Here is a 27,365-nt window from a genome sequence, read left to right on the forward strand (position 1 = left end):
TTCTGGAACTGTGCCTGATTCACCTGGATCAACCCCCCTATCTTCCATGTCAGCATCATCCCCCTCTGACCTGCTGCGCCGTTTAGGGCGAACAGCTGGTTCTGCTGGCGAGGATGATTCACTCCTTGGCTCAGACTTGACAGAGACCTGCGGAGGGGTCCTGTGACTCCCTTTTGGAGAGATACGGAGCCTCTCCCTTGGAGATCCCGGCTCTGGACTCTGTGGCTGTGGACTGTGCTCATCAGCAACAGGTTCAGCCTCACCCTCTTCCTCTTCCTCATCTGATTCTACCAGGATTTCCGGATTTCCGTGAAGCCGCTTCCACCCACTCTGCTCGCAAAACTCAGCACTGCCACTAATAAGCAGCTTGGACTGGTTACCAGCAGGGTATGCGAAGCGCCACGCCTTTGAACCCGGCTCATAGCCTACAAAGATCATTTTCCTGGATCTTGGCTCACCTTTTCTGCGCATGGCCTTTGGAATCAGAACCCAAGCTGTAGACCCAAAAGTGCGCAGAAAATGTACTTTGGGCTTTTTCCGATGAAGCAGAAAATATGGTGTGTCTCCTACACTGGAATTGAACACTCTATTCTGCAGGAAACATGCTGTCCTATAACTCTCGGCCCAAAAGCGCTGTGGCAGACCTGAGTCTGCCAGCATAGCATTCGCTGGCTCCTGCAGCGTGCGAAACTTCCTCTCTGCAACCCCATTTTGTTGCGGAGAGTGGGGGGCCGTCAGTCGATGACTGATACCCTTCTGCCTGAAGAACGATTGCAGCGCAGAACCTGTAAACTCCCCCCCACGATCAGATTGAAAGGAAACTACTTTGGTAGAGAACCGTAGCTCTACTGCTGTGATCCAATCCCTGATCAGTGCAGCTGCCTCTGACTTCTGTTGCAGAGCAAACAGCCACGCATGTTTTGTAAAATCATCAACCAAAACCAAAACCCACTTAGAACCAGCTAACGAAGGTGTCGGCATGGGTCCCGACAAATCTGCATGCACAAGTTCAAAGGGTTTACTGGTTTTCCTCTCAGACCTGGGGTATGAGCATGTTGTGACCTTTGATTGCTTACAGGCTTGACAATCTAGGTATTTGTCACATGCCTTGAACCTGCACCCAATAGTGTTGTCTGTGGCCTTCCTCACGTATGACCACCCTGCGTGTCCAAACCTGCGATGCCATAAGTGTAAACAATCATGGTGTGGTGGGACATTTGCACACTGCCCTTGGGCATCGTCAATGGACTCTCCACTAGCCCCATTTTCCACCAGCCCCATTTTCCCACCAGCCCCATCTTCAATGGGCATCTCGATCAGAAAGAGCGTGCCTCTTCTCTGGACACTGTGAATCTTCTTCCCATTCCTGTAGAAGGAACACACATTGTTAGAAAACAAAACATCAAACCCAGCAGCCATAAGGGCTGGCACACTTAAAAGAGAGTGGGCAAGCTCTGGTACCACAAAAGCTTCTACCCAATGATCTATAAAAGAGCAATAAAGAAGCCCAGTTTCAGTCAGTGGTCTTTGAGACCCATCTGCTAAAGTAACATAGCGTCCAGTTTTAACTGTCTTGCAGTTCCTCAACAGCCCTCTAGAGGTCACAAGACAATGCGACGCTCCGGAATCCACCACGAGAGATAAAGAGTGTCTCTGGTTGTTTTCCACAGATGCCATGCCGTTGCTCACGTTCCCATCGGTTGCCATGGCCACAGCCTCTCCCCGGCTAAGGCTCTTGTCTTTTCTCAGAGACGCAATCGCAGCTGTGAGATGATAAGACGCCTTGTCTTTGTTTTTCTCCTGGCCTGCTGCTTTCCCACGTCGTTGCTGGGAACCGGCCCTGGGAACCTGCTTTGTTGACATTCCACGCCGGCCAGTATCCTTGGTAGCCTGGGCCTCTAGCGGATGCTTCCCAGCGCTGTTGGACGTCGCCTCAAAGCACAAACAACTTTCGAAGCCTTTCGCTTTTCCAGAGCTCTTGGAATGGCCTGCCTGGCCTGCCCCCCCACTCGCTCTTGGGGTGCAGCTTCTGCCCTGTTCCACAGCTCTCAGCTGCTCTCCAGCACACAGTCCATCACACAGACGTGTCGAAGCAGAGAAACAGCTTCCCGGAACAGCCCCCTCTGGTCTGGCTCTCCCTTCAGCCTGGGGCTTGCTCCCTTGGCCCTCGGCTTCCTCACGGCCCTTGGCTCCTGCTGAGCCTTCGCACAGGCTCCTCAGCACCTGCCACGCGGCCTGAGCCGATTTAACGCCCTCCTGGTGGGGCAACAGCAAAGCGTCCACGCTTGCTTTCAGCAGGCAAAGCTCTCTCTGCTCTCTCTCACTCAGCAGAGCAGTAGCTTGCATGGGTGGGGCCGGCTCCTTCTGGGCTAAACTCCAGAGCCCTGTGGCCACAAACCACCCCCTTGCTCTTCTTGACCAGGCCTCCCAGTTGGCCCCATTCAGTCTCTCACCGGGGTAGCTCTCTTGGCTCTGCTGTTCCTGTGCAGCAGCCATTCTTCCTCCCCCCCCGGGGCTTCAGCGTACTCACAAGTTTGCCAGCAAGCCGGACCTTTGAAGCAGCCGTTCCTTGTGGCTCTTGGCTCCTCTCTCCGGCATCTCCCACTGCCCTTCCCTGGCAGGAGATTTACAGCAACACGTCGCTGGCAGCCTTCTCCCTTCTCACACTTATCAGGAAACGCGATACTTCCATAACCTTTGCATAAATCAAACCCTGCGTCCAGTCACGCTTCCCTTTGCGCAGCTCTGTTCAGAAGCTGATCTGGCAGGGGAGCAGAGTCGCAGCGGTCCTGTCCGTGTGAGATGAGGGATAAATCAAGTCCAGAGACAGTTCGGTTCTTATCTCTAGAAGCGTTTATTTACAAGCCATAAATCAGTCTCCTCCGTCGGAACTTGGAGGCATTCTCAGCCGTGCGTCCAAAAGCACACACTCGCAGCTTCTGTGCCAAGCTGCTGCTCAGCGAGAAGTGAAAAGAAGTCTGGAAGTCGTCACACACTGTGAGTCACTGCTCTGCGACAAGCTCCTCCTTCTACTCCCCCTCCTCCCCCTAGATACAGGACACTTCGGAGTTCTGACCCTGTCAGTTCCAAACTCCACAGAGGCCTAGGCCAGGTGGGAAGTCTTGCAAGGCAGGGAGCAGGTCTTCCAAGACTCATTGCAGAGTCCTTTCCAAATCTACTATTCTGTGATTCTCTGAAAATGTTTTGAAAATGCTTTGTCTGTCTTCACATGCCTCCACGAGAGCCCTGGAGGGTGGTGACAAAAAACAGGTCCTTTTCTGCAGTGGCTCCCCATTTGTGGACTGCTCTCCCTAGGGAGGCTCTCCTGGCGTTTTCGTTAGCTATCTTTAGGTGCCAGGCAAAAAGAGTCCTCTTCTCCATGGTGGTGGGGATTACTGGTTTGTCTGTTACTATGTTTTGTATTTTTGTGTTCTTATATGTAAAACACCCTGTGATCCTGAGATGAAGGGTGTTATTGAAATTTGATGAAGTAATAGATATGCAATAATGCCTGCTACAAAAACAAACAAATTTCCTTACAAAAGAGCAATTTATTTAAATCTATCACTATATGTTGCAGAAACATGCTGGTCATTGAGGCAGTCCCTAAGGAGGTTACATTCTCCATTTGTGGGATTTGTGACAACCATTGCGGGTTTGCTTTCATTATATATATATATATATATATATATATATATATATATATATATAATTAATTTCATTTATTACGGCCATAGGCCCATACAGGTAAAAACAACACATAAGTAACAGCTTGTGCCGTAGGGGAAAAAAAGCAGTCGCTAAAACAATAAAATACTATAAGATGGAAAGGCATACTACGCCTTAATTAGCTTGTAGTGCTCCTTGGCGTCGCTTTTGGGAAAGGACAGCGAGCAGGAACCTAGCCACCTTCAGGGTCGTGTGGGTATCCTTGTCCTGCAAGATTTGGGCAAGGTGGAATTTTGGTGGGGTACCCTCTAGTTTCTGTATGATTGATCCCAACAAATTTGCCCGTGGCACATTGAACAAGGGGCAAGTGAACATAATGTGCTGGAGCGACTCCAGCGTCACCTTATCACATTCGCACACGGCGGGGGCTTGGCCCTTTGAGAATCTATGTCTCAGGACATTGGAGGGAAAAACATTAAACCTCGCTTTGGTGAAGGCCAGTCTATGGGCAACAGTCAAAAGGGAGGAGAGGTATGATGGAACGCAGTAAGTTAAAGTGATACCAATGTTCTGGGGCGAACAAACACCTCCCCCCAGCGTATAATTTCACTGTAAGTCGATGTCATCCAGTCTTTGGCGGATCAGTCTTTGAGCAGTGATTTGATCTAGTTTTAGGGAATCTGAGGGAGAGATTCCATAACTCAGGAGTTTGGCATGAATTCTACTAGTCCAAAGGCTAGAGAATTCATCTCGCCATAAGCATTGGACAAGGTAATGGTTTGGTAATCTATGCCACAATGATAACCAGTAATTGAAGACTTGCTTCCACAGGTAAGTTTCTAAGGATGCGATCTTCAATTCTAGTCGCATGGCTGCGTTGCTTACGCACAGGGGGAGCATTAGGAGCCGACGTAGGAATTGGCTTTGCAGAGTCTCAAGGGGAGCAAGATCTGTCATCACGGCCCAGAGCAGTGTGTGTATATATATATATATATATATATATATATATATATGCCCTCTAAAAATGCCCTGATAGTCAAGTGTGTACGTGCCAGTGCTTTCATAGCCCAAATGGAACGGCAGACCCTCAAGATGAAAGAAGTTTCAGCAGGTCTGGAAGGAAATTCAAAAGTACAGAGAAAAAATTTGGAGAAAAATTGCAGAGCCCAATGAGGACTATTGGGGAATGGGGGAAGATAATTGGTTGGAGGGCGTTGAATCTTGAACAGCTACACTTCACTCTGTAACACTTTGTTACATACAAAACACGGTACTTTCCAGATGCTATTGGACTCCAATTCCCATCAGCACCCGAGGGCCAGCATGCCCAGTAGTCACAGGGGATGATGGGAATTGGAGTCCAGCAACTTCCAGAAGACCCCCCAAGTGTTTCCCCTATCCCTGCTCTAAAGGGGGGGGTGTGTGACATCCTCACTTAACATTTTCCATGCTGACGTTTCAGCTTACACACAAACCCAGTAAATATGGCCACACATGTTACTAGTCAACAAACACAGCCCAATCCTGTGCACAATGGCTTCCAATTTCTCATTGAAATACCAGGTTTATATCCCCTTCAATTTCCCACTCAGTCAGAAGAGAGAGAGAGAGAGAGAAATTACTAAACTGGTGCCTCTCATGAGGGAATACTCCAAATTCACGATTGCAAAGAATCAAGGGCAGGCGAAACGATCCCCATTCCAGCTCAAAGCTTTTCATTATCGTATGCTGACTGAAACTGATTAGAGATCCTTAATGGGGCTTTCACCTTGCCAACAAAGGTCCGTATAGTTTAAAGCTATGGTTTTCCCAGTAGTGATGTATGGAAGTGACCTCTCCATTCTGAAGGAAATCAGCCCTGAGTGCTCACTGGAAGGACAGATCCTGAAGATGAGACTCCAATACTTTGTCCACCTCATGAGAAGAGAAGACTCCCTGGAAAAGACCCTGATGTTGGGAAAGATGGAGGGCACAAGTAGAAGGGGACGACAGAGGACGAGATGGTTGGACAGTGTTCTCGAAGCTACCAGCATGAGTTTGACCAAACTGCGGGAGGCAGTGGAAGACAGGAGTGCCTGGCGTGCTCTGGTCCAGGGGGTCACGAAGAGTCGGACATGACTAAACAACAACAATGCAGCTTTGAACTGGGCTGAAAATACTTTGTTTGCTTGCTTTCAAAATACTGATAGTCTCTGGAACATTTATAGCCTGAAAAACAGGGGGCAGAGCGTGTGTGTGCTATCTGTTGCTGTTGTTTATCGCTCTCTTACCCGAGTACCTGAAAAATGGTCTCCCTCGCCGCAGATGATAAGTCCTAGCTGGCACATTCAGATTCAGGGATGGGGAACAGATATTGCTAGACTACAACCCCCATCACCCTTGACTTTGGTTCACATTGGCCGATGGTAGCTGGAGTCCAGCAATAATATAGCAAGAACCAAGCGTTTGGCACTCCTGCTTCATGGAGCCACATGGCTCAGAAAATACAAGGCTGTCTTCAAATGCCCCAGACCGTTGGTTCATTTAGCTCGCCAGCGTTGTCTTCTCCCAGAGAATCCTGGGAAGTGTAGTTTGTTAAAGGTGCTGAGCATTGTTAGGTGACCCCATATTCTCCCGCATGGAGCGAGAGTTCTCAGTGTGGTTTAGCAATCCATCCATCCATCCATCTTCACAGGGGAACTCTGGGAACTGCAGCTCTGTGAGGGGAACAGGGGCCTCCAAACAGCCCTCAGCACACTTAACAAACTACATTTCCCAGGATTCTTTGGAAGGGAAACCATGAATGTTCCAAGCAGTATAATGCTTTAAAGGCACAGCCCGGATGAGTCCAGAACTCTCATTACAGTCGTACCTTGGAAGTCAGACGGAATCCGCTCTGGAAGTCTGTTCGACTTCCAAAACGTTCGAGAACCAAATCACGGCTTCTGATTGGCTGCAGGAAGCTCCTGCAGCCAATCAGAAGCCGTGGAAGCCCCATCGGACGTTCGGCTTCCAAAAGCATTTCGCAAAGTAGAACAGTCGCTTCCAGATTTGCGGCATTTGGAACTTAACAACAGCTGGCTCCTTCAGATGGAGGATGAATGACTCCCTATTTAGAGATGAAGAGGTGTACAAAAAGGCCCAGAAAGCGGTGAAAGATTACTTTGAGATAAATCTGAGAACAGAGGTGGAGAAAAGAGTAATTTGGGACGCAAGTAAAGCCGTTATGCGAGGATTTTTAATACAGCAGAACGCTATAAAAAGGTAGAGACAGAATGAGAAGAAGGATAAGATTCTGGAAAGGATAAAAGAAGGAGAAAAAAAACTGAGATCAAAGCCAAAGTCACATGAAATTTTGAGAGAAATTAAGCTTTATCAGAGGCAGTATATGGAACTGATGAATCAGGAGATAGAATGGAAAATAAAACAAATGAGACAAAAGACATTTGAATCGGCAGATAAATGTGGGAAACTTCTGGCATGGCAATTGAAGAAGAGACAAAAACTGAATATGGTTACAAGCTTAGAAGTTGAAGGAAGGAATATTTATAAACCAAATGAGATTAGAAACTGTTTTCAGAGTTATTTCAGGAGACTTTACGCACAAGGGCCGGTGAATGAAAAAGAGATAGAAGAATTTCTTAAAAAACATGGATTACAAAAAATTTCTGAACAAAGCAAAGTGATTTTGAACCAGAAGATAACTGAGCAAGAAATAGAGGGAGCCATTCAAAATATGCAACTGGGAAAATCTCCAGGACCAGATGGATTGACTTCCAGATACTACAAAGCTCTGAAAGAATGGTTGGTACAACCGTTGAAGGAAGTCTGTAATGAAATCCTAGAGGGGAAGAAGGCACCCGAATCGTGGAAAGAAGCGTATATTACACTTATACCAAAATCTGAGACTGAGAAGAATCAGATTAAGAACTACCGCCCTATATCATTACTTAATGTGGATTACAAAATTTTTGCAGACATTTTGGCAAAAAGACTGAAGAGAGTTTTGGTGGGAGAGATTCATAAAGACCAGGCTGGCTTTCTTCCAGGAAGACATTTATCTGACAATGTGAGAAACATAATAGATATTATGGAATTATTAGAAGCCAATATTAATACTAAGGCAGTATTAATATTTGTGGATGCGGAGAAAGCCTTTGACAATATCTCTTGGAGCTTTATGAAAAAGAATCTTGAAGGGATGGGGGTAGGCCAAGGTTTTGAGAATGGTATAGGTGCAATTTATTCTGAACAAAAAGCAAAATTAATTGTAAATAATGTGGTTACTGAAGAATTTGCTATTGAAATAGGGACACGACAGGGGTGCCCAATATCCCCATTACTTTTTATATCTGTCTTGGAGGTTTTATTAAACATGATCAGAGGGGACCAGCTGGTTAAAGGGATTCAGGTCGGAGCCAAACAATATAAACTGAGAGCGTTTGCAGATGACCTAGTATTAACTTTACAAGAGCCAGACACTAGTACGAAAAGAGTTTTAGAGCTAATACAAGTATTTGGTCAAGTAGCAGGTTTTAAGCTGAATAAACAGAAAACGAAAGTACTGGAGAAAAATCTAACAGTTGCTGAAAGAGAGAGGTTCCACAGTGAAACTGGATTAATGGTAGCAAAGAAAGTGAAATACCTGGGGATTAATTTGACATCTAAGAATGTGAACTTATTTAAAGACAATTATGAGAAATGTTGGACAGAAGTTAAGAAAGATTTAGAAATATGGTCAAATTTGAGACTTTCCTTGTTAGGCCGAATTGCTGTTATTAAGATGAATGTTTTGCCGAGAATGTTGTTTTTGTTTAAAACATTGCAGATTGTGGATAAAATGGATTGTTTTAAGAGGTGGCAGAAAGATATATCTAGATTTGTCTGGCAGGGCAAAAAGCCCAGAATAAAATTTAAGATATTAACTGACGCAAAAGAAAGAGGGGGGTTTGCCCTGCCAGACTTAAAACTGTATTATGAATCAGCGGCTTTTTGCTGGCTGAAAAACTGGCTACTTCTTGAGAACACAGACATTTTGGATCTGGAAGGGTTTAATAACAGGTTTGGTTGGCATGCATATATATGGTATGACAAGGTAAAAATTCACAAAGGTTTCAAAAACCATATTGTTAGGAAAGCACTATATACCGTATTTTTCCCTCTATTACACGCAGATTTTTTCTCCTAAAAAGTAAGGGGAAATGTCTGTGCGTGTTATAGAGCGAATGTGTGGTCCCTGGAGCTGACAAGCGCGAGTGAAGGCAAAAATCAGGCAAATATCAAATCGTCCGGAGAAGGGAGGAAAGAGGAAGCTGCTGCTTTCCTGCATTCTGCCTCAGGGTCTTACTGCCCACCGGCTTCTGTTTCCTTACTGTGTTTGCTCAAACGGAACAAAGAGCAGAGAAAACCCCTCCCCTCCAGGCAAGCAGAGTGGAAAGCTCCTCTCCGTGCGTCTGGGACTCGAAGGCAACATGCAGGTTGGGGGGGGGGGGAGAGAGAGAGCTGGCTGGCTTGTGGGGGGGGGGGACTTTTGCCTTCCTTTCCTCCCTCCGGTAAAACCCCTCTCCTGCATTCTTAGCCAGCTGCTTCTCTGCACACCCCTCTCCTTGTCGCTTCTATGTTTTTCCTTCCCTCCCTACTTAAAACGTGGTTCCAATCACGGATCCACATGGATCCTCAGGATCTTTGCATTGAGTCACCCCAAATTCACCATCAGATCACATAGCAATGATCTGATGCAAAAACAGGGCTGCAATGGTGCAAAAACGTGGTTACAAAGCACGGATCCACATGGATCCTCAAGATCTTTGCATTGGGTCACCCCAAATTCACCATCAGATCACATAGCATGTCCATGGCTACAGCCTGCACCAAAAAAATCACGCACCCACTGTTTCCTGGGGCTGCAATGGTGCAAAAACATGGTTACAAAGCACGGATCCACATGGATCCTCAGGATCTTTGCATTGGGTCACCCCAAATTCACCATCAGATCACATAGCATGTCCATGGCTACAGCCTGCACCAAAAAAATCATGCACCCACTGTTTCCTGGGGCTGCAATGGTGCAAAAACGTGGTTACAAAGCATGGATCCACATGGATCCTCAGGATCTTTGCATTGGGTCACCCCAAATTCACCATCAGATCACATAGCATGTCCATGGCTACAGCCTGCACCAAAAAAATCACGCACCCACTGTTGCCTGGGGCTGCAATGGTGCAAAAACGTGGTTACAAAGCATGGATCCACATGGATCCTCAGGATCTTTGCATTGGGCTACCCCAAACTCACCGTCAAATCACATGTCTGTGGCCGCAGCATGAAGCACAAAAATGATACATCCACTGTTTCATTCAGAATTTTTTTTTCTTGTTTTCCTCCTCTAAAAACTATGTGCGTGTTATGGTCAGGTGCGTGTTATCGAGCGAAAAATACGGTAATGTTTGGATTCGGTATAAAGATCTGTTGGAAAACAAAACCCCTAGGTGGCTGTCACCAATGGAAGCTAAGGAAGTGAAAAAACTTAATATGGAATCTAAATGGCCAAAATACTGGGAAATTATAGAACAAGAGGAGGGAAAAGTGAAACTACAGAGTTATGAGAAATTGAAGTCTAAAGTAAGAGACTGGCTTCATTATTACCAGATAAATGAAGTATTCAAACAGGACAGGAAAATTGGCTTTCAGGTGGAGAGATCAAAATTAGAAACAGAATTGTTAGAACCCAATACTAAGAATTTGTCAAGAATGTACAACTTGCTGTTGAAATGGAATACACAGGATGAGACGGTTAAATCAGCTATGATTAAATGGGCACAAGATACTGGTCATGACATTATGTTTGCTGACTGGGAACAGTTATGGACCACCGGTATAAAGTTTACGGCATGTAATGCCTTAAGAGAGAATATTATGAAAATGATTTATAGGTGCTACATGACCCCAGTCAAGCTTGCAAAAATCTATCATTTGCCCAATAATAAATGCTGGAAATGTAATGAAACTGAAGGTACTTTCTACCACCTTTGGTGGACGTGCCCAAGGATTAAGGTCTTCTGGTAAATGATCTATAATGAAATTAAGAAGGTTCTTAAGTGTACCTTTCACAAGAAACCAGAGGCCTTTCTCCTGGGCATGGTAGGCCAATTGGTGTTAAGGAAAGATAGGACGTTCTTTATGTATGCTACAACAGCAGCAAGAGTTATTTTAGCAAAGTATTGGAAGACACAAGAACTACCCACGCTGGAAGAGTGACAGACGAAGGTGATAGACTATATGGGACTGGCTGAGATGACTGGCAGAATCTGCGACCAAGGAAAAGAGACGGTGGAAGAAGATTGGAAGAAATTTAAAGTTTATCTCAAGAACTGTTGTAAAATTAATGAGTGCTAAAATGTCATGGGTAATGCAAAACAGAATTTCAGCGATAAATGATTGGGTAAGAGAAAAAGGATTAAAGAAAGTGAATCATAAGTAATTGAAATTAGGGGTTGCTGAAAAAGTTTAAAACAGGGATGCAGAAAAGGGAGGTATGGGGAAGTCGTTGAAATAAGGCTTAAGAAAAAGAGGTTATGAAATTATACGTGTTTATATGTTTGTTTGTCTATGTATTGTTAGTTGTAATGTGTTTTAATTCATGTTGGAAAATCAATAAAAATTTATTTAAAAAAACAAAACAGATTTGCGGCATTTGGGAGCCAAAACATTTGACTTGCAAGGCGTTTGGAATCCAAGGTATGGCTGTACTACTTATGATTCAGACCACGACACTCCTTGTGCTGATGTGAGCCACGTTTGCCATTTTATCCATCGCACAGAGCAACTGATGGATGTGCAGCTTGTCGTCTAAAACCCCTGGAACTTCCTCATGTGGCTGTGAAACCCATTTTTAGCTGGAGACCTTTACCGTGGAGCAAAAGTAGTCTGGCTTCAAGCTTTGAGATCTTGTGTTTTATCAATACACAGCACACACAACCTCTCTAGTGTCTCCTGCCATCTAGACACGCACAGTTCTGAAGATCCTCCCGGCCCTCAGAAATGTGGCTTCTTCTTTCCATGCGTCTTCTCGTGCCTGACGAGATGTGCGGACTGGCGGAACTTCCTCCCGCAGATGGGGCACAGATACGGTTTCTCTCCCGTGTGGATTCTCTGGTGTCTAAGAAGGAGCGACGGAGAGATGGATTTGTGGCCGCACTCCAAACACGTGAACCGTTTCGTCCTCTCGCAGACACTCTTGAGGCCATTAAGGCTCAGCTTGGGACGGCTGCCCCCTTCACGCTTCGCACACTCATACATTTTCCTCCCTGTGCCTGCCATCTTTGCCTTGGGCCTCCGACATCCGGACACCGCTGGGCTGAACTTCTTCCCGCAGTCCGAACACTTGTGAAGCCTCTCTCCCATGTGGGCTTTCATGTGTCTGGTAAGGGTGGATCTGCGAGTGAAGCTTTTCCCGCAGACGGAGCACACCACCCTTCCCGCCGCTCCTTGCTGTCCCGCTTGTGGGGTTGCGACTTTGAAGTAAAGCTCTTCTGCCACGGGCTTTCCCCTCCGAGTCCCTGTTGTTCTTCCTTCTCTCCTCTTCCCACCGTTTCGCTTCTCCTCTCCACACACTCCGTTTCCTTCCGACGGGACCCAAAGCAGCTCGCCGTCATCCTGAATCGTCCACACAGGACCTTCTGGAATGAAAGACAGAGAACCTGATGTTAATCCTTAATTATTTTCAGGGAATTATTGTCGTATTTTGAAATGCAGTAGAAATATGAGATGATTAGGATTCCCTCCGATCTCGAAGCATGGGAAGTCAGCTAAAAAATAATAATAATTTATAATTAGGCATAACATTGGGATTTGTTTGATTATGGGATAATTTGTATAATTTGGAATATATAATTTGGTTTGATTGGAAATTTTTAATAAATATTATTTAAAAACAGAAAGAGAAAAGAAAGACAGAGGATCATAGAACTACCATATTTTTTGCCCTATAGGGTGCACCGGCCCATAGGGCGCACCTAGTTTTTTGGGGGGGAATAAAGGGGGGGGAATTATTTTCCCCCGCCAGGCGCGGGGCTGGGGCGGGGAAAGCCCAAGCTTCCCCCGACCCCAGCCCCCAGAACAGGCTGCTATCCGCAAGCCTAGGGAGCCCGGCTGTCAACTCCCGGCGGGCTCCCCAGGCTTGCGGATAGCTTCCTGAAGCCTGGAGAGCGAGAGGGGTCGGTGCACACCGAACCCTCTCGCTCTCCAGGCTTCAGCGAAAGCCTGCATTCGCCCCATAGGATGCACACACATTTCCCCTTCATTTTTGGAGGGGAAAAAGTGTGTTCCATAGGGCGGAAAAAACGGTACCTCCTGCAATGCAGGAATTTTTAACCCAACACGGGGCTCAAACCCATGACCCTGGGATTAAGAGCCTCATGATCTGAGATGAGGAATTACGCAGACAATCCCCATGCATAGCTGTCAACTTTTCCCTTTTCTTGTGAGGAATCCTATTTGGAATAAGGGAATTTCCCTTAAAAAAATGGAAAAGTTGACAGCTATGTCCCCATGCTTAGACCAAATTAATGGCCTTTTAGGCTTCCTCCATGTGAAGAGGAGTTCACTTTTTGAATAACAAGAGTTATATGTCATGGGGGGGGGCACCAGGATTTTAGAGATGCTTAGGTGGGGCATGGCCAAAAAAACGCTGGGAACCACTGACTTAAAAAAAGAAAAGTCACTTGAGCCAGGGACAGTCCACATATATATTGGCCTATTCTGACCTGCTTTTTTAAAACAGACTGCACAGAAAAAGCAATTTGGTTCCACAAAATTCATTCCGATTGCGCAGATAAAAGATAACAGATAGAATTCTACAGAATGGGGTACTGGCGTGTGAAAATGGTCAAGATCCAAGGATCTCCAGATGGCGGCATCCTGGCTTCCAGGCCTCTTCACTTGGTCACAAGTGGTTGAAAGCAAAAGGTGCCTGGCTAATTTTGAACACTGGTGCAATCCGACCAGTTGCAGGGCAGAAAGCGTTAAGGACTACCAGGCTCACATTTGTGATCCACTTCTCCACACCTGCTTCAAATTTACACACCTGCTGTTGTGATTCCGGGAGACTTTGCAGCTATTTCCCCCGCTTGGCCTCTTCGTCCAGCCGTCACCCTCTCTTTGTGAACTTTCTGGTGACTCACGAGCTTCTCCTTCCGAGCGAACCTCTGCCCACAAACCGCACACCAGTGGGACTTCTGTCCCGTGTGGAGTTTCTGATGCCGGAAGAGATTCGATCTCCGCGTGAAGCTACGTCCGCAGAACGTGCAGATGTAGAGCTTGGGCTCTGTGGGTCTTCTCTGGTTCTCAAGGCCTTGCCTCCGGGTCCCGCTCCTCCTGGAGAATGTGCTCCTCCCCTCCTGTGTCCCCAGAGGTGGGACTGAGAGTTCAGGGAGCAGTTCACAAGCAGCTGCCGCCACGGATCTCTCCGGCCAGCTTTCATCATGCTGCTCCGCTATACCTAGAACCCCGACGCTGACCTCCAGCTCCTCTCTTCCCACATCGTTTTCGCTCGTCAGTTCATTGCTTCCTGGAACGGAGGGGGATTGGGGTAAGCAGGGGAAATGGGTGGGGGAAACTCCGCCCCAAATGTCGTCATCACCTGTCTGTCTCGAGACAATGGAGTGCGCCTCCGGGGGTGAAGTAAAATGTTTCCGAGCACAATTCAAAGTGTTGGTGCTGACCTTTAAAGCCCTAAACGGCCTCGGCCCAGTAGACCTGAAGGAGCGTCTCCATCCCCATCGTTCAGCCCGGACACTGAGACCCAGCGGTTCTCAGTGATCCACTGAGATTCTGGCAGTTCCCTCGCTGCGAGAAGTGAGGTTACAGGGAACCAGACAAAGGGCCTTCTCGGTAGTGGCGCCCACCCTGTGGAACCCTTCAGATGTGAAGGAAATAAGCAGCTATCCTATCTTCAAAAGACATCTGAAGGCAGCCCTGTTCAGTGAAGTTTTTAATATTTAACACTGTATTGTTTTTAAAACTTGACTGGGAACCGCCCAGAGTACCTGGGGAAACTCAGCCAGATGGGTGGGGTATAAATTATTATTATTATTATTATTATTATTATTATTATTATTATTATTATTACAGTGGTGCCTCGCAAGACGAAATTAATTCGTTCTGCGAGTTTTTTCGTCTTGCGAATTTTTCGTCTTGCGAAGCACGGATTCCCATAGGAATGCATTGAAAATCAATTAATGTGTTCCTATGGTCAAAAAAAGTCCAAACAAAGCCAAATTTGGTACAAAAAGAGTTTATTAAGTGCTCTTTAAAGTCACACATACTGTAAAGAGCATTTCAAAAATTGAAGGAACAATAATATAAGTTTCTAAACATGACAGAAAAGCATTTAAAAATCACCAAAGTGTACAGTACTGTACATACATTTTCTAAGACTCTGGGGGACAACTCGAAGAAGGTTCCTCTTCCACTCTTTGCTTCTTGCTGAAGAACCCGTCCATGGTCTGCTGCTTCATCCGCCTTTTCAGCACCTCCCTGAAAGACGACATGACCCTCGTATCAAAAGTGTTCGCAAGGTCACGTGTCAGGTCCTTGTCAGGGTGGTGCCGCTGTGCAAAAGCCTGCACATCTTTCCACTTCTGGCAAATGTCCCTCAGTTCTTTGGAGGACAGCCGTTCCTCAGTTGCTTCCTCCTCTTCCAGCGAGGCCTGCTCCTGCGCAGCCTCTGCCTGCAGTTCGACCAGCTCCTGGGTGGTCAGCTCGTGGTCGTGCTCCTCCACCAGCTCGCTGACGTCCTCCTCTGTGACCTCCAGGCCCATGGTCCTCCCCAAGGAAACCATGCCTGACCATGCTATGGATTCCAGATCTCGTCTTGAACCGGTAAAACCAGCCTCTGCTTGCCTTGAAGACTTCTGGCTCGCCTGAGGTTCCTGGCTGTTCCTGGACGAGGTCTGCGTGCAAGGCCTTGGCCTTCTCACAAATGACGGCCTCAGTCACTGTGTCCCCTGCACGCTGCTTCTCTTCTAACCAGATGAGCAGCAACTTCTCCACCTCCTCCAGAACAGCTGGGCGGTTCTTCACGATCCTGGTGACTCCCTTGGCTACATCAGTTGCAAGGATCTTCTCCCTCATCTTCAGGATGGTCCCGATGGTCGATGGATTCCTCCCGTACTCCCTGGCGAGGTCTGTCACACGCATTCCACCGTCGTGCTTCCAGATGATCTCCTTCTTCATTTCCAGCGTAACCTTCTCCTTCTTCCTCTCGCCGGCCTCTGCAGCAGCAGTCTTCTTGGGCCCCATGGCAGCACAGCTCCTACCTTCGCAACCCGCCCCCCCCCCCCCCGCAAAAAAATCAGTGCTTCACATCCAAAAAATTCAAAAGCACCAAACCTCCTAGAAAACACACAAACTTCCAGATTCTTGCAAACCCCTTCTCAACTATTCTCCCAGCCACCCACCACACAGAAATCGAAACCCAGAAATCTTTTTTTTTAACAACAGCAGAGTGCCCCAATGGTCACAAAAAATCATAAAAATGCAGGAAAAAAACACACAAGCTTCCAGATTCTTGCAAACCCATCCCCAACACCAAGTCCTTGAATTCCAAACATCCCAACGCAAAATCCAAAAACCCCAAAAAAAGTTTTAAAAGTTTAACTTACCAAATGGCTGCAAAGGAAGTTTTGGAAAAGCTTCAAAAATCACCAAAGTCTTCAAAAACCTCAAAAAAGGCTACCACACCGCATGCTATGAGTTGCTCCTCGAAGTCAAGTCGCAACTGCACCTCTTCAAGCAATGCACCCTGGGTATTAACGGTTTTAAGAAAAAGGAAACAAACTTGCAAGACGTTTTGTCTTGCGAAGCAAGCCCATAGGGAAATTCGTCTTGCGAAACAACTCAAAAAACGAAAAACTCTTTCGTCTTGCGAGTTTTTCGTCTTACGAGGCATTCGTCTTGCGAGGTACCACTGTATTATCATCTGACTTTTAGAAGACATCCATTTTAGAAGGCAGCCATGTTTAGGTAAGCTTTTAATGTCTGATGGACTATTGTATTTTAATATTTTGTTGGAAGCCGCCCAGAGTGGCTGGGGAAACCCAGCCAGATGGGCGGGGTATAAATAATAAATTATTATGATTATTACTGAAAGTCACAAATTTTTGTCTGGTTTGAGAAAGTTGTGACAGACAAAGTTGTGAAATCTGCAGTTGCAGATTTTTAATGTTTGATGTTTTATCACATTATTATTATTAATAATCATATTCTGTTGGGAGCAGCCCAGAGTGGCTGGGGAAACGCAGCCAGATGGGTGGTGTATAAATAATAAATTATTATTATTATTATTACTTTGCACTAGTAGCACTGAAGTGACCTGTCTGGGGTGCCTGCCAGGGCAGTGTGTCTGGGGGTCCTGGGCTGCCCAGACAAGACCCCCCTCTCAGCCTCACTGAGGATAGCAGAGCAATAGGTTTGGCACCATCTTGGCTGCAGAAGTGGCTGGAAGGAGGCATAGAAGGCGTCACCCAACCATCTTAGGGAATCCACTCTGGATTTGTGTGGAGTTACTCTATAGCCTTTTATTCTCCTGAAGATATCCCACAAGGCAGCAGAAGTTGAGGATCAGAGTTTTCCTTCCGGGTTCCCTTCCCAGGCTGCCCTCATTTCCCTCTACAGCGCATGAAGAAACCACTTTCTTAATCATTGGACCCACTTCTGGTCTCATCTGCTCAAATCGCTGGAGCCTGTCTCTTGGTCACAAGTGGTTGAAAGCAAAAGGCGCCTGGCGCCTGGCTAATTTTGAACACTGGTGCAAACCGACCAGTGGCAGGGCAGAAAGGGTTAAGGACTACCAGGCTCACATTTGTGATCCAGTTCTCCACACCTGCTTCAAATTTACACACCTGCTGTTGCTATTCTGGAAGACTTTGCGGCTATTTCCCCCGCTTGGCCTCTTCGTCCAGCCGTCACCCTCTTTTTGTGAACTTTCTGGTGACTCACGAGCTTCTCCTTCCGAGCGAACCTCTGCCCACAAACCGCACACCAGTGGGACTTCTGTCCCGTGTGGAGTTTCTGATGCCGGAAGAGATTCGATCCCCGCGTGAAGCTACGTCCGCAGACCGTGCAGATGTAGAGCTTGGGCTCTGTGGGTCTTCTCTGGTTCTCAAGGCCTTGCCTCCAGGTCCCGCTCCTCCTGGAGAATGCGCTCCTGCTCTCCCGTGTCCCCAGAGGTGGGACTGAGAGTTCAGGGAGCTGTTCACAAGCAGCCACCGCCACAGATCTCTCCTGCCAGCTTTCGTCATGCTGCTCCGCTATACCTAGAACCCCGACGTTGACCTCCAGCTCCTCTCTTGCCACATCGTTCTCGCTCGTCCGTTCATTGGTTCCTGGAATGGAGGGGGATTGGGGTAAGCAGGGGAAATGGTTGGGGGAAACCCCGCCCCAAATGACATTGTCACCTGTCTGTCTCGAGACAATGGAGTGCGTCTCCGGGGGTGAAGTAAAACGTTTCCGACCACAATTCAAAGTGTTGCTGCTGACCTTTAAAGCCCTAAACGGCCTCGGCCCAGTATACCTGAAGGAGCGTCTCCATCCCCATCGTTCAGCCTGGACACTGAGGTCCATCACCAAGGGCCTTCTGGTAGTTCCCTCACTGTGAGTGGCAAAGTTACAGGGAACCAGGCAGAGAGCCTTCTCGGCAGTGGCGCCTGCCCTGTGGAACACCCATCAGATATGAAGGAAATGCTTATCTGACTTTTAGAAGACATCTGAAGGCAGCCATGTTTAGGGAAGCTTTTAATGTTTGATGGACTATTGTATTTCAATATTTTGTTGGAAGCCACCCAGTGGCTGGGGAAACCCAGCCAGATGGGTGACATATAAATAATAAATTATTATTATTATTACTGAAAGTCACATATTTGTTGTTTGGTTTGAGAAATTTGTGACAAAGTTGTGAAATCTGCAGTTGCATATTTTTAATGTTTTTAATGTTTGATGTTTTATCACATTATTAATATTAATATTCTGTTTGGAGCCGCCCAGATTGGCTGGGGAAACACAGCCAGATGGGCGGGGTATAAATAATAAATTATTATTATTATTATTACTTTGCACTAGCAGCACTGAAGTGACCCCCTCAGGGTGCAAGCCTGGGTAGTGTGTACGGGGGCCCTGAGCTGCCCAGAGAACAAGCCTCGCTGAGGGTAGCAGAGCAATAGGTTTGGCACCATCTTGGCTGCAGAAGTGGCTGGAAGGAGGCATAGAAGGCGCCACCCAACCATCTTACAGAATCCACTCTGGATTTGTGTAGGATTCACTCCATAGCCTTTTTTTTTACTCCATAGCCTTTTATTATCCTTGGTCTCATCTGCTCAAATCACTGGAGCCTGTCTTCGTATTCAGGAGAAGTCCCTAACTCACCGAGGGTTTGAGACCCATCGGCTCCCCTCACCTGCTTTAGCCAGCCAGTCAAATCCGTTTCCTGGGATTGTGGCCACTGTCACATGGTGACAGCTTCTAGGAGCAACAGGTGAGATTGAGGTGAGTGCAGGTAGGGAACAAAGGGGGGCAAACTACCCCAGATGGAGCCGGATATCTAATGGATCTCAACGCTGCTCATTTCAAGAGCTCTTGCTACGGGATTGCTCCCTTGATCTCTGCTGCTCCAATTGGCAGACTAGTAGGAATGGTGGAAACTGCAAGGAGGCAGCTTTAGGCTAAATGTTTTCTGCTTGAAGGTGGAGCAGAAAGCTATGGTGTTCAAGAAGCTATGGTGTTCAAGAAGGACACTGACAAACTGGAACATGTCCAGAGGAGGGCAACCAAAATGGTCAAAGGCCTGGAAACGATGCCTTATGAGGAACGGCTAAAGGAGCTGGGCATGTTTAGCCTGGAGAAGAGGAGGTTAAGGGGTGATATGATAGCCATGTTCAAATATATAAAAGGATGTCACATAGAGGAGGGAGAAAGGTTGTTTTCTGCTGCTCCAGAGAAGCGGACACGGAGCAATGGATCCAAACTACAAGAAAGAAGATTCCACCTAAACATTAGGAAGAACTTCCTGACAGTAAGAGCTGTTTGACAGTGGAATTTGCTGCCAAGGAGTGTGGTGGAGTCTCCTTCTTTGGAGGTCTTTAAGCAGAGGCTTGACAACCATATGTCAGGAGTGCTCTGATGGTGTTTCCTGCTTGGCAGGGGGTTGGACTCGATGGCCCTTGTGGTCTCTTCCAACTCTATGATTCTATGATTCTATGTGTGCAGGTGGGGCCCTCCTTCTCTGGAGGTCTAGAGGCTGGGCTAGGATTTGTCAGGGATGCTGTGGCCGCATCCTGCATTACACAGGCAGGGGGTTAGACTGGATGGGCTCTGTGAGCTCCCACTCCCTGCTCTAATTCTGCCACTTGACAAAACCTTCCTACTGAAGCAAGCATTTTAAGGCAGCTTTTGCTTTTTGGATGAAGTTCAGTTGCTTCTATCAAACTAATTTCTAACCATTGCATAAATATATACAGTGGTACCTCGGGTTAAGTACTTAATTCGTTCCGGAGGTCCATTCTTAACCTGAAACTGTTCTTAACCTGAACCACCACTTTAGCTAATGGGGCCTCCTGCTGCTGCCACGCCGCCGGAGCACGATTTCTGTTCTTATCCTGAAGCAAAGTTCTTAACCTGAAGCACTATTTCTGGGTTAACGGAGTCTGTAACCTGAAGCATATGTAACCTGAGGTACCACTGTATACAGATTTTTAAAAACAGCTGGCACAATTGCATACAGTACAGTCATACCTCGGGTTGAAGTAGCTTCAAGTTAAGTATTTTCGGGTTGAGCTCTGCGGCGACCCGGAAGTAACGGAGCGTGTTTTGGACAAAATGGACTGTTTCAAGAAGTGGCAGAGAGATATTTCTAGATTTGTCTGGCAGGGCAAGAAGCCCAGAATAAAATTTAAAATATTAACCGATGCAAAGGAAAGAGGTGGATTTGCCCTGCCAGACCTTATACTTTATTATGAATCAGCAGCATTTTGCTGGCTGAATGAATGGCTGCTTCTTGAGAACACAGACATTTTGGATTTAGAAGGTTTTAATAACGTTTTTGGGTGGCATGCATATCTGTGGTATGACAAGGTTAAAGCACATAAAGCATTTAAAAACTATATTGTCAGGAAAGCATTGTTTAATGTCTGGATAAGATACAAAGACTTACTTGAAAATAAAACCCCAAGGTGGTTATCACCGATGGAAGCGAAGGCTCAGAAAAAGCTCAATATGGAGGCCAAATGGCCGAAATATTGGGAGATTTTGGAACAAGAAGGAGAAAAATTGAAATTGCAGAGTTTTGAGAAACTAAAAGATAAAGTGCGAGATTGGCTTCATTATTATCAAATAAGGGAGGCTTACAATCTGGACAAGGAAATTGGCTTCCAGGTGGAAAAATCAAAATTGGAAACAGAACTGTTAGATCCCAAAACTAAGATACTATCAAGAATGTATAATTTGCTGTTGAAATGGAATACTCAGGATGAAACGGTAAAATCTGCTATGATAAAATGGGCACAAGATGTTGGACATAACATTATGTTTGCTGACTGGGAACAGTTGTGGACCACAGGTATGAAATTTACGGCATGTAATGCCTTAAGAAAGAATATTATGAAAATGATATACAGGTGGTACATGACACCAGTCAAGCTTGCAAAAATCTATCATTTGCCCGATAATAAATGTTGGAAATGTAAAGAAAATGAAGGTACATTCTTTCACCTTTGGTGGACGTGCCCAAGGATTAAGGCTTTCTGGGAGATGATTTATAATGAAATGAAAAAGGTATTTAAATATACCTTCCTGAAGAAACCAGAGGCCTTTCTCCTGGGCATGGTCGGCCAATTGGTGTTAAAGAAGGATAGAACTTTCTTTATGTATGCTACAACAGCAGCAAGAATACTCACTGCAAAGTATTGGAAGACACAAGATCTACCCACCCTGGAAGAATGGCAGATGAAGGTGATAGACTATATGGAATTGGCGGAAATGACTGGCAGAATCCGAGACCAGGGAGAAGAGTCGGTGGAAGAAGATTGGAAGAAATTTAAAGATTATTTACAGAAACATTGCAAAATTAATGAATGTTAAAATGATGTCGGAATGAAATTAAGTGGTTTTAGCAGCAATGTTAAAAAGGAGTATGTAAAAATGGATTGTTAACAGGTGAAAATGTAAAGCTATAATATATTAAGATAAAGAATTAAGATAATAACAAAGAGGGAAAGGATTTGCTGAATTAACCATTTGAACTGGAATACAAAAAAGGGAGGTGTGAGGTGGTCAGGGAAATAAGTAAATGAAAGGCAAGACATGGAAAGATGGATTTATTTTTAATTGTTTTTATTTTTTCTGTATTTTGTATTTTTTGTTTCTTTTTTCTATTTCTATTTCTTTTTTACTTTTGTAACTCTTTTTGAAATTCTAATAAATATCATTTAAAAAAAAGAAGGAAGTAACGGAGCGTGTTACTTCCGGGTTTTGCCGCTCGCGCATGCGCAGACGCTCAAAATGACATCACGCGCATGCACAGAAGCGACGAAACACAACCCGCGCACGCGCGTCTTACAGTTACTTCAGGATGTGAATGGGACTCCAAAATGGATCCCGTTCGTATCCAGAGGTACCACTGTATATGAAAACCAGTCGTAAGGTAAGGAACGGCACTCACTGCCTCAGCATTGGAAATAGAGGGAGCTATTACATACCTAGAAAGCCAGCATTCTGGCTGCTCTCCTTCTTCATCTCCTTGCAGAATTCTGGAGCAGCCTCATCCCCTTCAGAGAGGCTCACAACCACTTCTGCCAAAGTTCCTAGAGCCTAGAACAGAGTGGAAAGAGAGAAGAGGCTAGGACTCAAAGGATTTGTTCAAGGATCTCGTTCCTCCATCCATGTACTATTGCTGATTCTGCATCCTGCCAAACCTTTTAGGAGAGAGGTGGGGAGCCTTCCATGCCTGGCGGGCCTGATCGTTAACTGCCCATGCCGGGCAGGCGAAACCTGAAGGGTCAATCCCCTGCCATCACTGTGCACAGCCCCACACCGCTCTCTTAACCTCAAAAATCCAGAAGCCCAACAGCCCTGCATGGCTCTTTGCAAAAGGGCTTTTAAACAGCCCTGTGTGAATTTTTGAACCTCCCATTTTCAATGGCTCAAAAAGTAGCACAGGGACGGAGGAGCGTTTTCCACGGAAATGAGAATAACCCCCTCCATTCTAACACACGTCCCACCACCCATCATGGGAGCACTTCTTGCTCCAGCAAATGAACAATTGGGTGTTTGCCTTAAAGTTTCCAATTGTTCCTTTGACGCCCCTCCATTATACATGGCATCAAGTAGAGGGTGGGTGGGTTTGGCTCGCCCAAAATGGCCTTGCACGCCAAATGGGGATGACCAGTGGACCAGAGGTTCCCCAGCTCCTTTGCCTCACCTGTCCTCCCCATCCTTCAGCCTTTTGCTGTCTCATCAGGAAATCCTCAGCCAGGACCACAGCCTGGGAGCAGGTTGCCGGACTCCCATCTCGGACCCAGCTCTGCATTGCCGGTGGCAAGACCGCCAAAAACTGCTCCAGGATCACCAGCTCCAGCATCTGCTCCTTGGTGCGCCTCTCTGGCTTCAGCCATTCACGGCACAGCGCATGCAGTCGGTCGCAGGCCTCTCGGGGCCCCTCAGCCTCCTTGTAGCAGAAAAGCCGGAAGCGCTGGCGCTGTGTCTCTGTCACAGCGGCACCCTTGCTTGAGATCTCTTTGCCCACTTTGACGCTGTCTCCCCTTTCGCCAGAGTACAGATGCTCTGAGGTTTGGGGAGCTTCTCCTTTGAGGCCTGGCGAAAGACCGATTGCCACCTCTCCACAAGGTCCCAAATCAGCTACCGTTTCGGAAGGGACCAGTGAGGATTTGTTAACTTCCCAGCGCATGGTCTTTGGAGACTCTGGGCTCCCCCAGTGAGGGGTGTGCACCACCTTCAGGAACTCCTGCCACTGGACTTCCCAGCTGTGGGCCAATCCCTCCTCAGCTTCCAGCCGCCCTGGTCTTGGCATGGCCCAACTCGCAAACTCTCCAATCGTCCCAACCTGGGCAATGCTGAGAGTCCTTGCTTCGTTCTTCATTGCTTCCAGATCCCCAGGATTGACCACATCCACCTCAGCTGCTGACCACTCTCCTGACATTTTTACCGCAGACAAATCTTGAAAACAGTTCCTAAGCGAATAATAATTTTTTTAAAAAATGAAAAAACTGATCCGCTTTCTGAAGGCAAGAAGCGAGCAAGGGATGCCTAGCCTTTGTGCTGGACTTCGTCCATTTCAGCTGGCTGATCTAGAAAGGAACAGGTGTGCAGAAAAACTAGGGGTTTGCACAGGAGCTACTAACAGCTCGCTCCTCTTGCAAACTCTACTTCTCCCTAAAGGAAAACAACAACAACAACAACAACAACAACAACAACAACAACAACAAATTTTATTTATACCCCGCCCTCCCCAGCCAAGACCGGGCTCAGGGCGGCTAACAACCAGTAATAAAAACAAGTTGATTAAAATACAATTTAAAAAACAAGATTAAAATACAACATTAAAACATTAGGATGCAGCCCCTTCAGAGGAGGAGAAAGAAAAAAGAAAGAGGGGGAGGGAATCAAACTGATTCTAAGACAAAGGCCAGGTGGAACAGCTCGAGGCTAATCTGACTTCCTTAGGAAGTTGAGTTGTGAATCTGATCACACGCTTTCTGAACTTTCCCCCTGAAGAATCCTGAAAACTATAGTGTGTTAAGGGTGCTGGGAACTTTAGTTCTATGGGGTGGGGTATACTAAGTTGCCACAATTCTTTGACGGGGTGTGTGTGTTATTTTAAAGGTATGGTGCGTATGCAGCCACTGAATCACAGCTGGTAAGGCAATCTTCCTGCTCCTCTTGTAAAGAACTGGAGGAGGCTGGAGTTAATAGATACTTAGATCCATAAAAGCCCACCTAGTAAATTCAGAGCATAGGTAGCATTCGAACTCGGGACCTTCCGGGATTCCACCCCCATCCCCACGCGCCCTCCTAGTTCATCACCTCCGATTCACAGGCTGTTAAACCTGTTTAAAATAAAATTTAAAAAATACAAACACCCCCGAGAAAAGCTGGGATTAGCAGCTTCTTGCAAGCGAACGGTGTGTGTCTAAACGCTGAATTAAATAAATAAATAAGTCCTACAAATTCCGCCCGCTTTTTCGCTCCAAGAACATAATTTGGGGATGGGGAGAGAGAGAGAGAGAGAGAGAGAGAGAGAGAGAGAGAGAGAGAGAGAGAGAGAGGAGGAAATCGGCTGCAAAGCTGTTTTGCCATCCCACAAAAAACACACACACACATCCCAAGATATTTCTCCTCCGGCTTCTCAATACCTGCTCACCTTCTGCTTCCACAAAATCTGATTTCCCTGCAAAGGAGCCTCTTCTTTGCACTTACTCGCTTCCCACGTGGCTGATGCCGACCAAAACAATGATGAAGAAACAGCCCATGCGGTAGGGAAAGGGGCGGAGCCTGCAGGGGGGCGTGTCACGTCTGCGCGCGCGCGCCCGGAACCTGGGAGGACCGGTGACGTACTTGCAGAAATCAGCAGCCCCGCCCACTCAGCCCCGCGTGGCCTCTCTAGGAATCCAAGACTCTCGCAGCTTAACCCCTGGGTGCCCGGATCGTGAGCTGCGCTTTGTGGAAACGAGGGGGGTGGGTGGATTTCCTGCCGCCTTTCCTGCAAGGCGGAGATCTAAAACAGGGGTGGAATTGGGGAGGGGGGCGGTTGCTGCAGCCCTCCAGGTGTTGGCCAATGGGGCTGAGGTGGTGGGACCTGGAGATCTGCAACGTCATCAAGAGTTGCTAAATGGTCAGAAGACTTACGTAAATCTAGGAAAAGCTGCCTTCGGCAGGTGGCGCCAAGAGGAGAAATATTTGGAATTGTTTGCATGAAGTGCATGTGCAGCGGGCTCTGTCGGAACCCATTCCCTTCCCCCTCCAGCTCCTCCCCCCCTTTTTAAAGTTTTGAATGTACAGTATTTATTTCCACTGCAAAAAAATGAAAGTAAAAAATATGTAAAAATAAAAACCACATCTGGAGAGCTACAAGTTCCCCCATCCCTGTGATCAAGGGGCTTGAGCTATTCCCCGATGAGGATTATATTATTATTGTCAAAACAAAAAAAAAAAATTTTCCTTCCAGTAGCACCTTAAAGACCAACTAAGTTAGTTCTTGGTATGAGCTTTCGTGTGCATGCACACTTCTTCAGATACACTGAAACAGAAGTTGCCAGATCCTTCTATATAGTGAGAAGGTCAATTATTATTGTCGTTGTTGTTGTATTAGACCTGTAGGGTTGGAAGGGACTGCTACTGTCAGCTAGTCCAGCCCCCTGCAAGAATTGCAGTAAAATGATCCCTAGCAGATGCCCTGTTTGATGTTTTATTGTGTTTTTATTATCCTATTGGAAGCCACCCAGAGTGGCTGGGGAGGCCCGGCCAGATGGACGGGGCATAAGTAATAAATTTAATAATGATGATGATGTTGCTGTTGTTGTTTATTACGTTTATAAACTACCCTTCATGAAAAGATCTCAGGGTGGTTCACTGAATAAAATGCAATGCAAAAACATAGGTAAATAATTAAAACAAAAACAGCAAAACAATAAACCCTCCCCCTTCCCCCAGACACATTTAAAAGGCTGTAGAATATTAATAGTCTTACCCTATTGTTGCTTTTACAAAATGTCTTTTCCCCACTGTGGTCACAATCATCAATGCCATGATTTAAAGCATACTTTAATAGTCATGGAGAATCCTGGGAACTGCAATTTGTTGAAGGTGCTAGGAATTGTTTCTTTGTGAAGCCAGCAGACCATTGAATGATTTATCAATTATACTCTCATTATGACTTTAATTTCTTACATAGTATTTTATTGCATTGCAATTTTGAATTCAAAAATCCTAATACAAGACAAGAAATAAAGGGATAAAAGTAAAATTAAAAACCTGTAGAAATATTTAATACAATGCTGGAGACCACTTAAAGGAAGCTTATGGCTTGCACTATGGGACGCGGGTGGCGCTGTGGGTTAAACCACAGAGCCTAGGACTTGCCGATCAGAAGGTCGGCGGTTTGAATCCCCGTGATGGGGTGAGCTCCTGTTGCTCGGTCCCTGCTCCTGCCAACCTAGCAGTTCAAAAGCACGTCAAAGTGCAAGTAGATAAATAGGTACCGCTCTGGCAGGAAGGTAAACGCCGTTTCCGTGCGCTGCTCTGGTTCGCCAGAAGCGGCTTAGTCATGCTGGCCCCATGACCTGGAAGCTGTACGCCGGCTCCCTTGGCCAATAAAGCGAGATGAGTGCTGCAATCCCAGAGTCGGCCACGACTGGACCTAATGCTCAAGGGTCCCTTTACCCTTTACTTCTGAGTAGATATGGTTAGGCTTGCACACTGCAAGCATGCTCAGTGGCCGAGGAATTGAACCCCTGTGGACAATGGAAACCCAGAGGCGGGGAATGGAATGGGATATCTTGGAACAACGGGTGCGGTATAAATAATAAAATTATTATTAATATTCTTAGATGCCTGACACCCTGAGCAGGAGCAGTCCACGCATGGCCACATTTTGTCTCCATTATAATCACATCTCTGGGTGTGTTTTAATAATAAGCCCTCTTGGGAACTAA

General features: G+C 46.4%; 1 protein-coding gene across 9 annotated transcripts; it reads right to left on the reverse strand.

Moving 5' to 3' along the window:
• Positions 1–5,583: 5,583 nt before the first annotated feature.
• On the reverse strand, positions 5,584–26,951 carry LOC310755057 (uncharacterized protein). 9 transcript variants are annotated; one of them, XM_083631729.1, is made up of 7 exons: positions 26,402–26,951; positions 23,117–23,885; positions 22,395–22,506; positions 17,550–18,032; positions 13,733–14,215; positions 11,324–12,326; positions 5,584–6,690 (listed from the first exon to the last, which is right to left on the reverse strand). In XM_083631729.1, the coding sequence occupies exons 1-6, from the start codon at positions 26,458–26,460 to the stop codon at positions 11,683–11,685; spliced, it is 2,550 nt and encodes an 849-aa protein (XP_083487855.1). In that variant the 5' UTR covers positions 26,461–26,951; the 3' UTR covers positions 5,584–6,690; positions 11,324–11,682. The 9 variants fall into 9 exon arrangements, with proteins under 9 accessions (XP_083487855.1, XP_083487858.1, XP_083487856.1 ...); XM_083631732.1 differs by lacking the exon at positions 26,402–26,951 and adding an exon at positions 25,076–25,210; XM_083631730.1 differs by lacking the exon at positions 26,402–26,951 and adding an exon at positions 25,076–25,205 and having other exon boundaries at positions 23,117–24,087.
• Positions 26,952–27,365: the final 414 nt, after the last annotated feature.

Source organism: Podarcis filfolensis (genome assembly GCF_964270895.1).
Source record: "Podarcis filfolensis genome assembly, contig: HAP1_SCAFFOLD_122, whole genome shotgun sequence".
NCBI classification, from domain to species: domain Eukaryota; kingdom Metazoa; phylum Chordata; class Lepidosauria; order Squamata; family Lacertidae; genus Podarcis; species Podarcis filfolensis.

Excerpts from the sequence above, each read along its gene's own strand:
- LOC310755057 (XM_083631729.1), bottom strand. The coding sequence starts at position 26,460 with ATGGCATTGATGATTGTGACCACAGTGGGGAAAAGACATTTTGTAAAA. Across the intron at positions 22,507-23,116 it reads CTGAAGGATGGGGAGGACAG|GCTCTAGGAACTTTGGCAGA; the intron begins GTGAGGCAAAGG and ends ACTCTGTTCTAG. Across the intron at positions 14,216-17,549 it reads TTCCAGAATAGCAACAGCAG|GAAGCAATGAACTGACGAGC; the intron begins GTGTGTAAATTT and ends CCTCCGTTCCAG.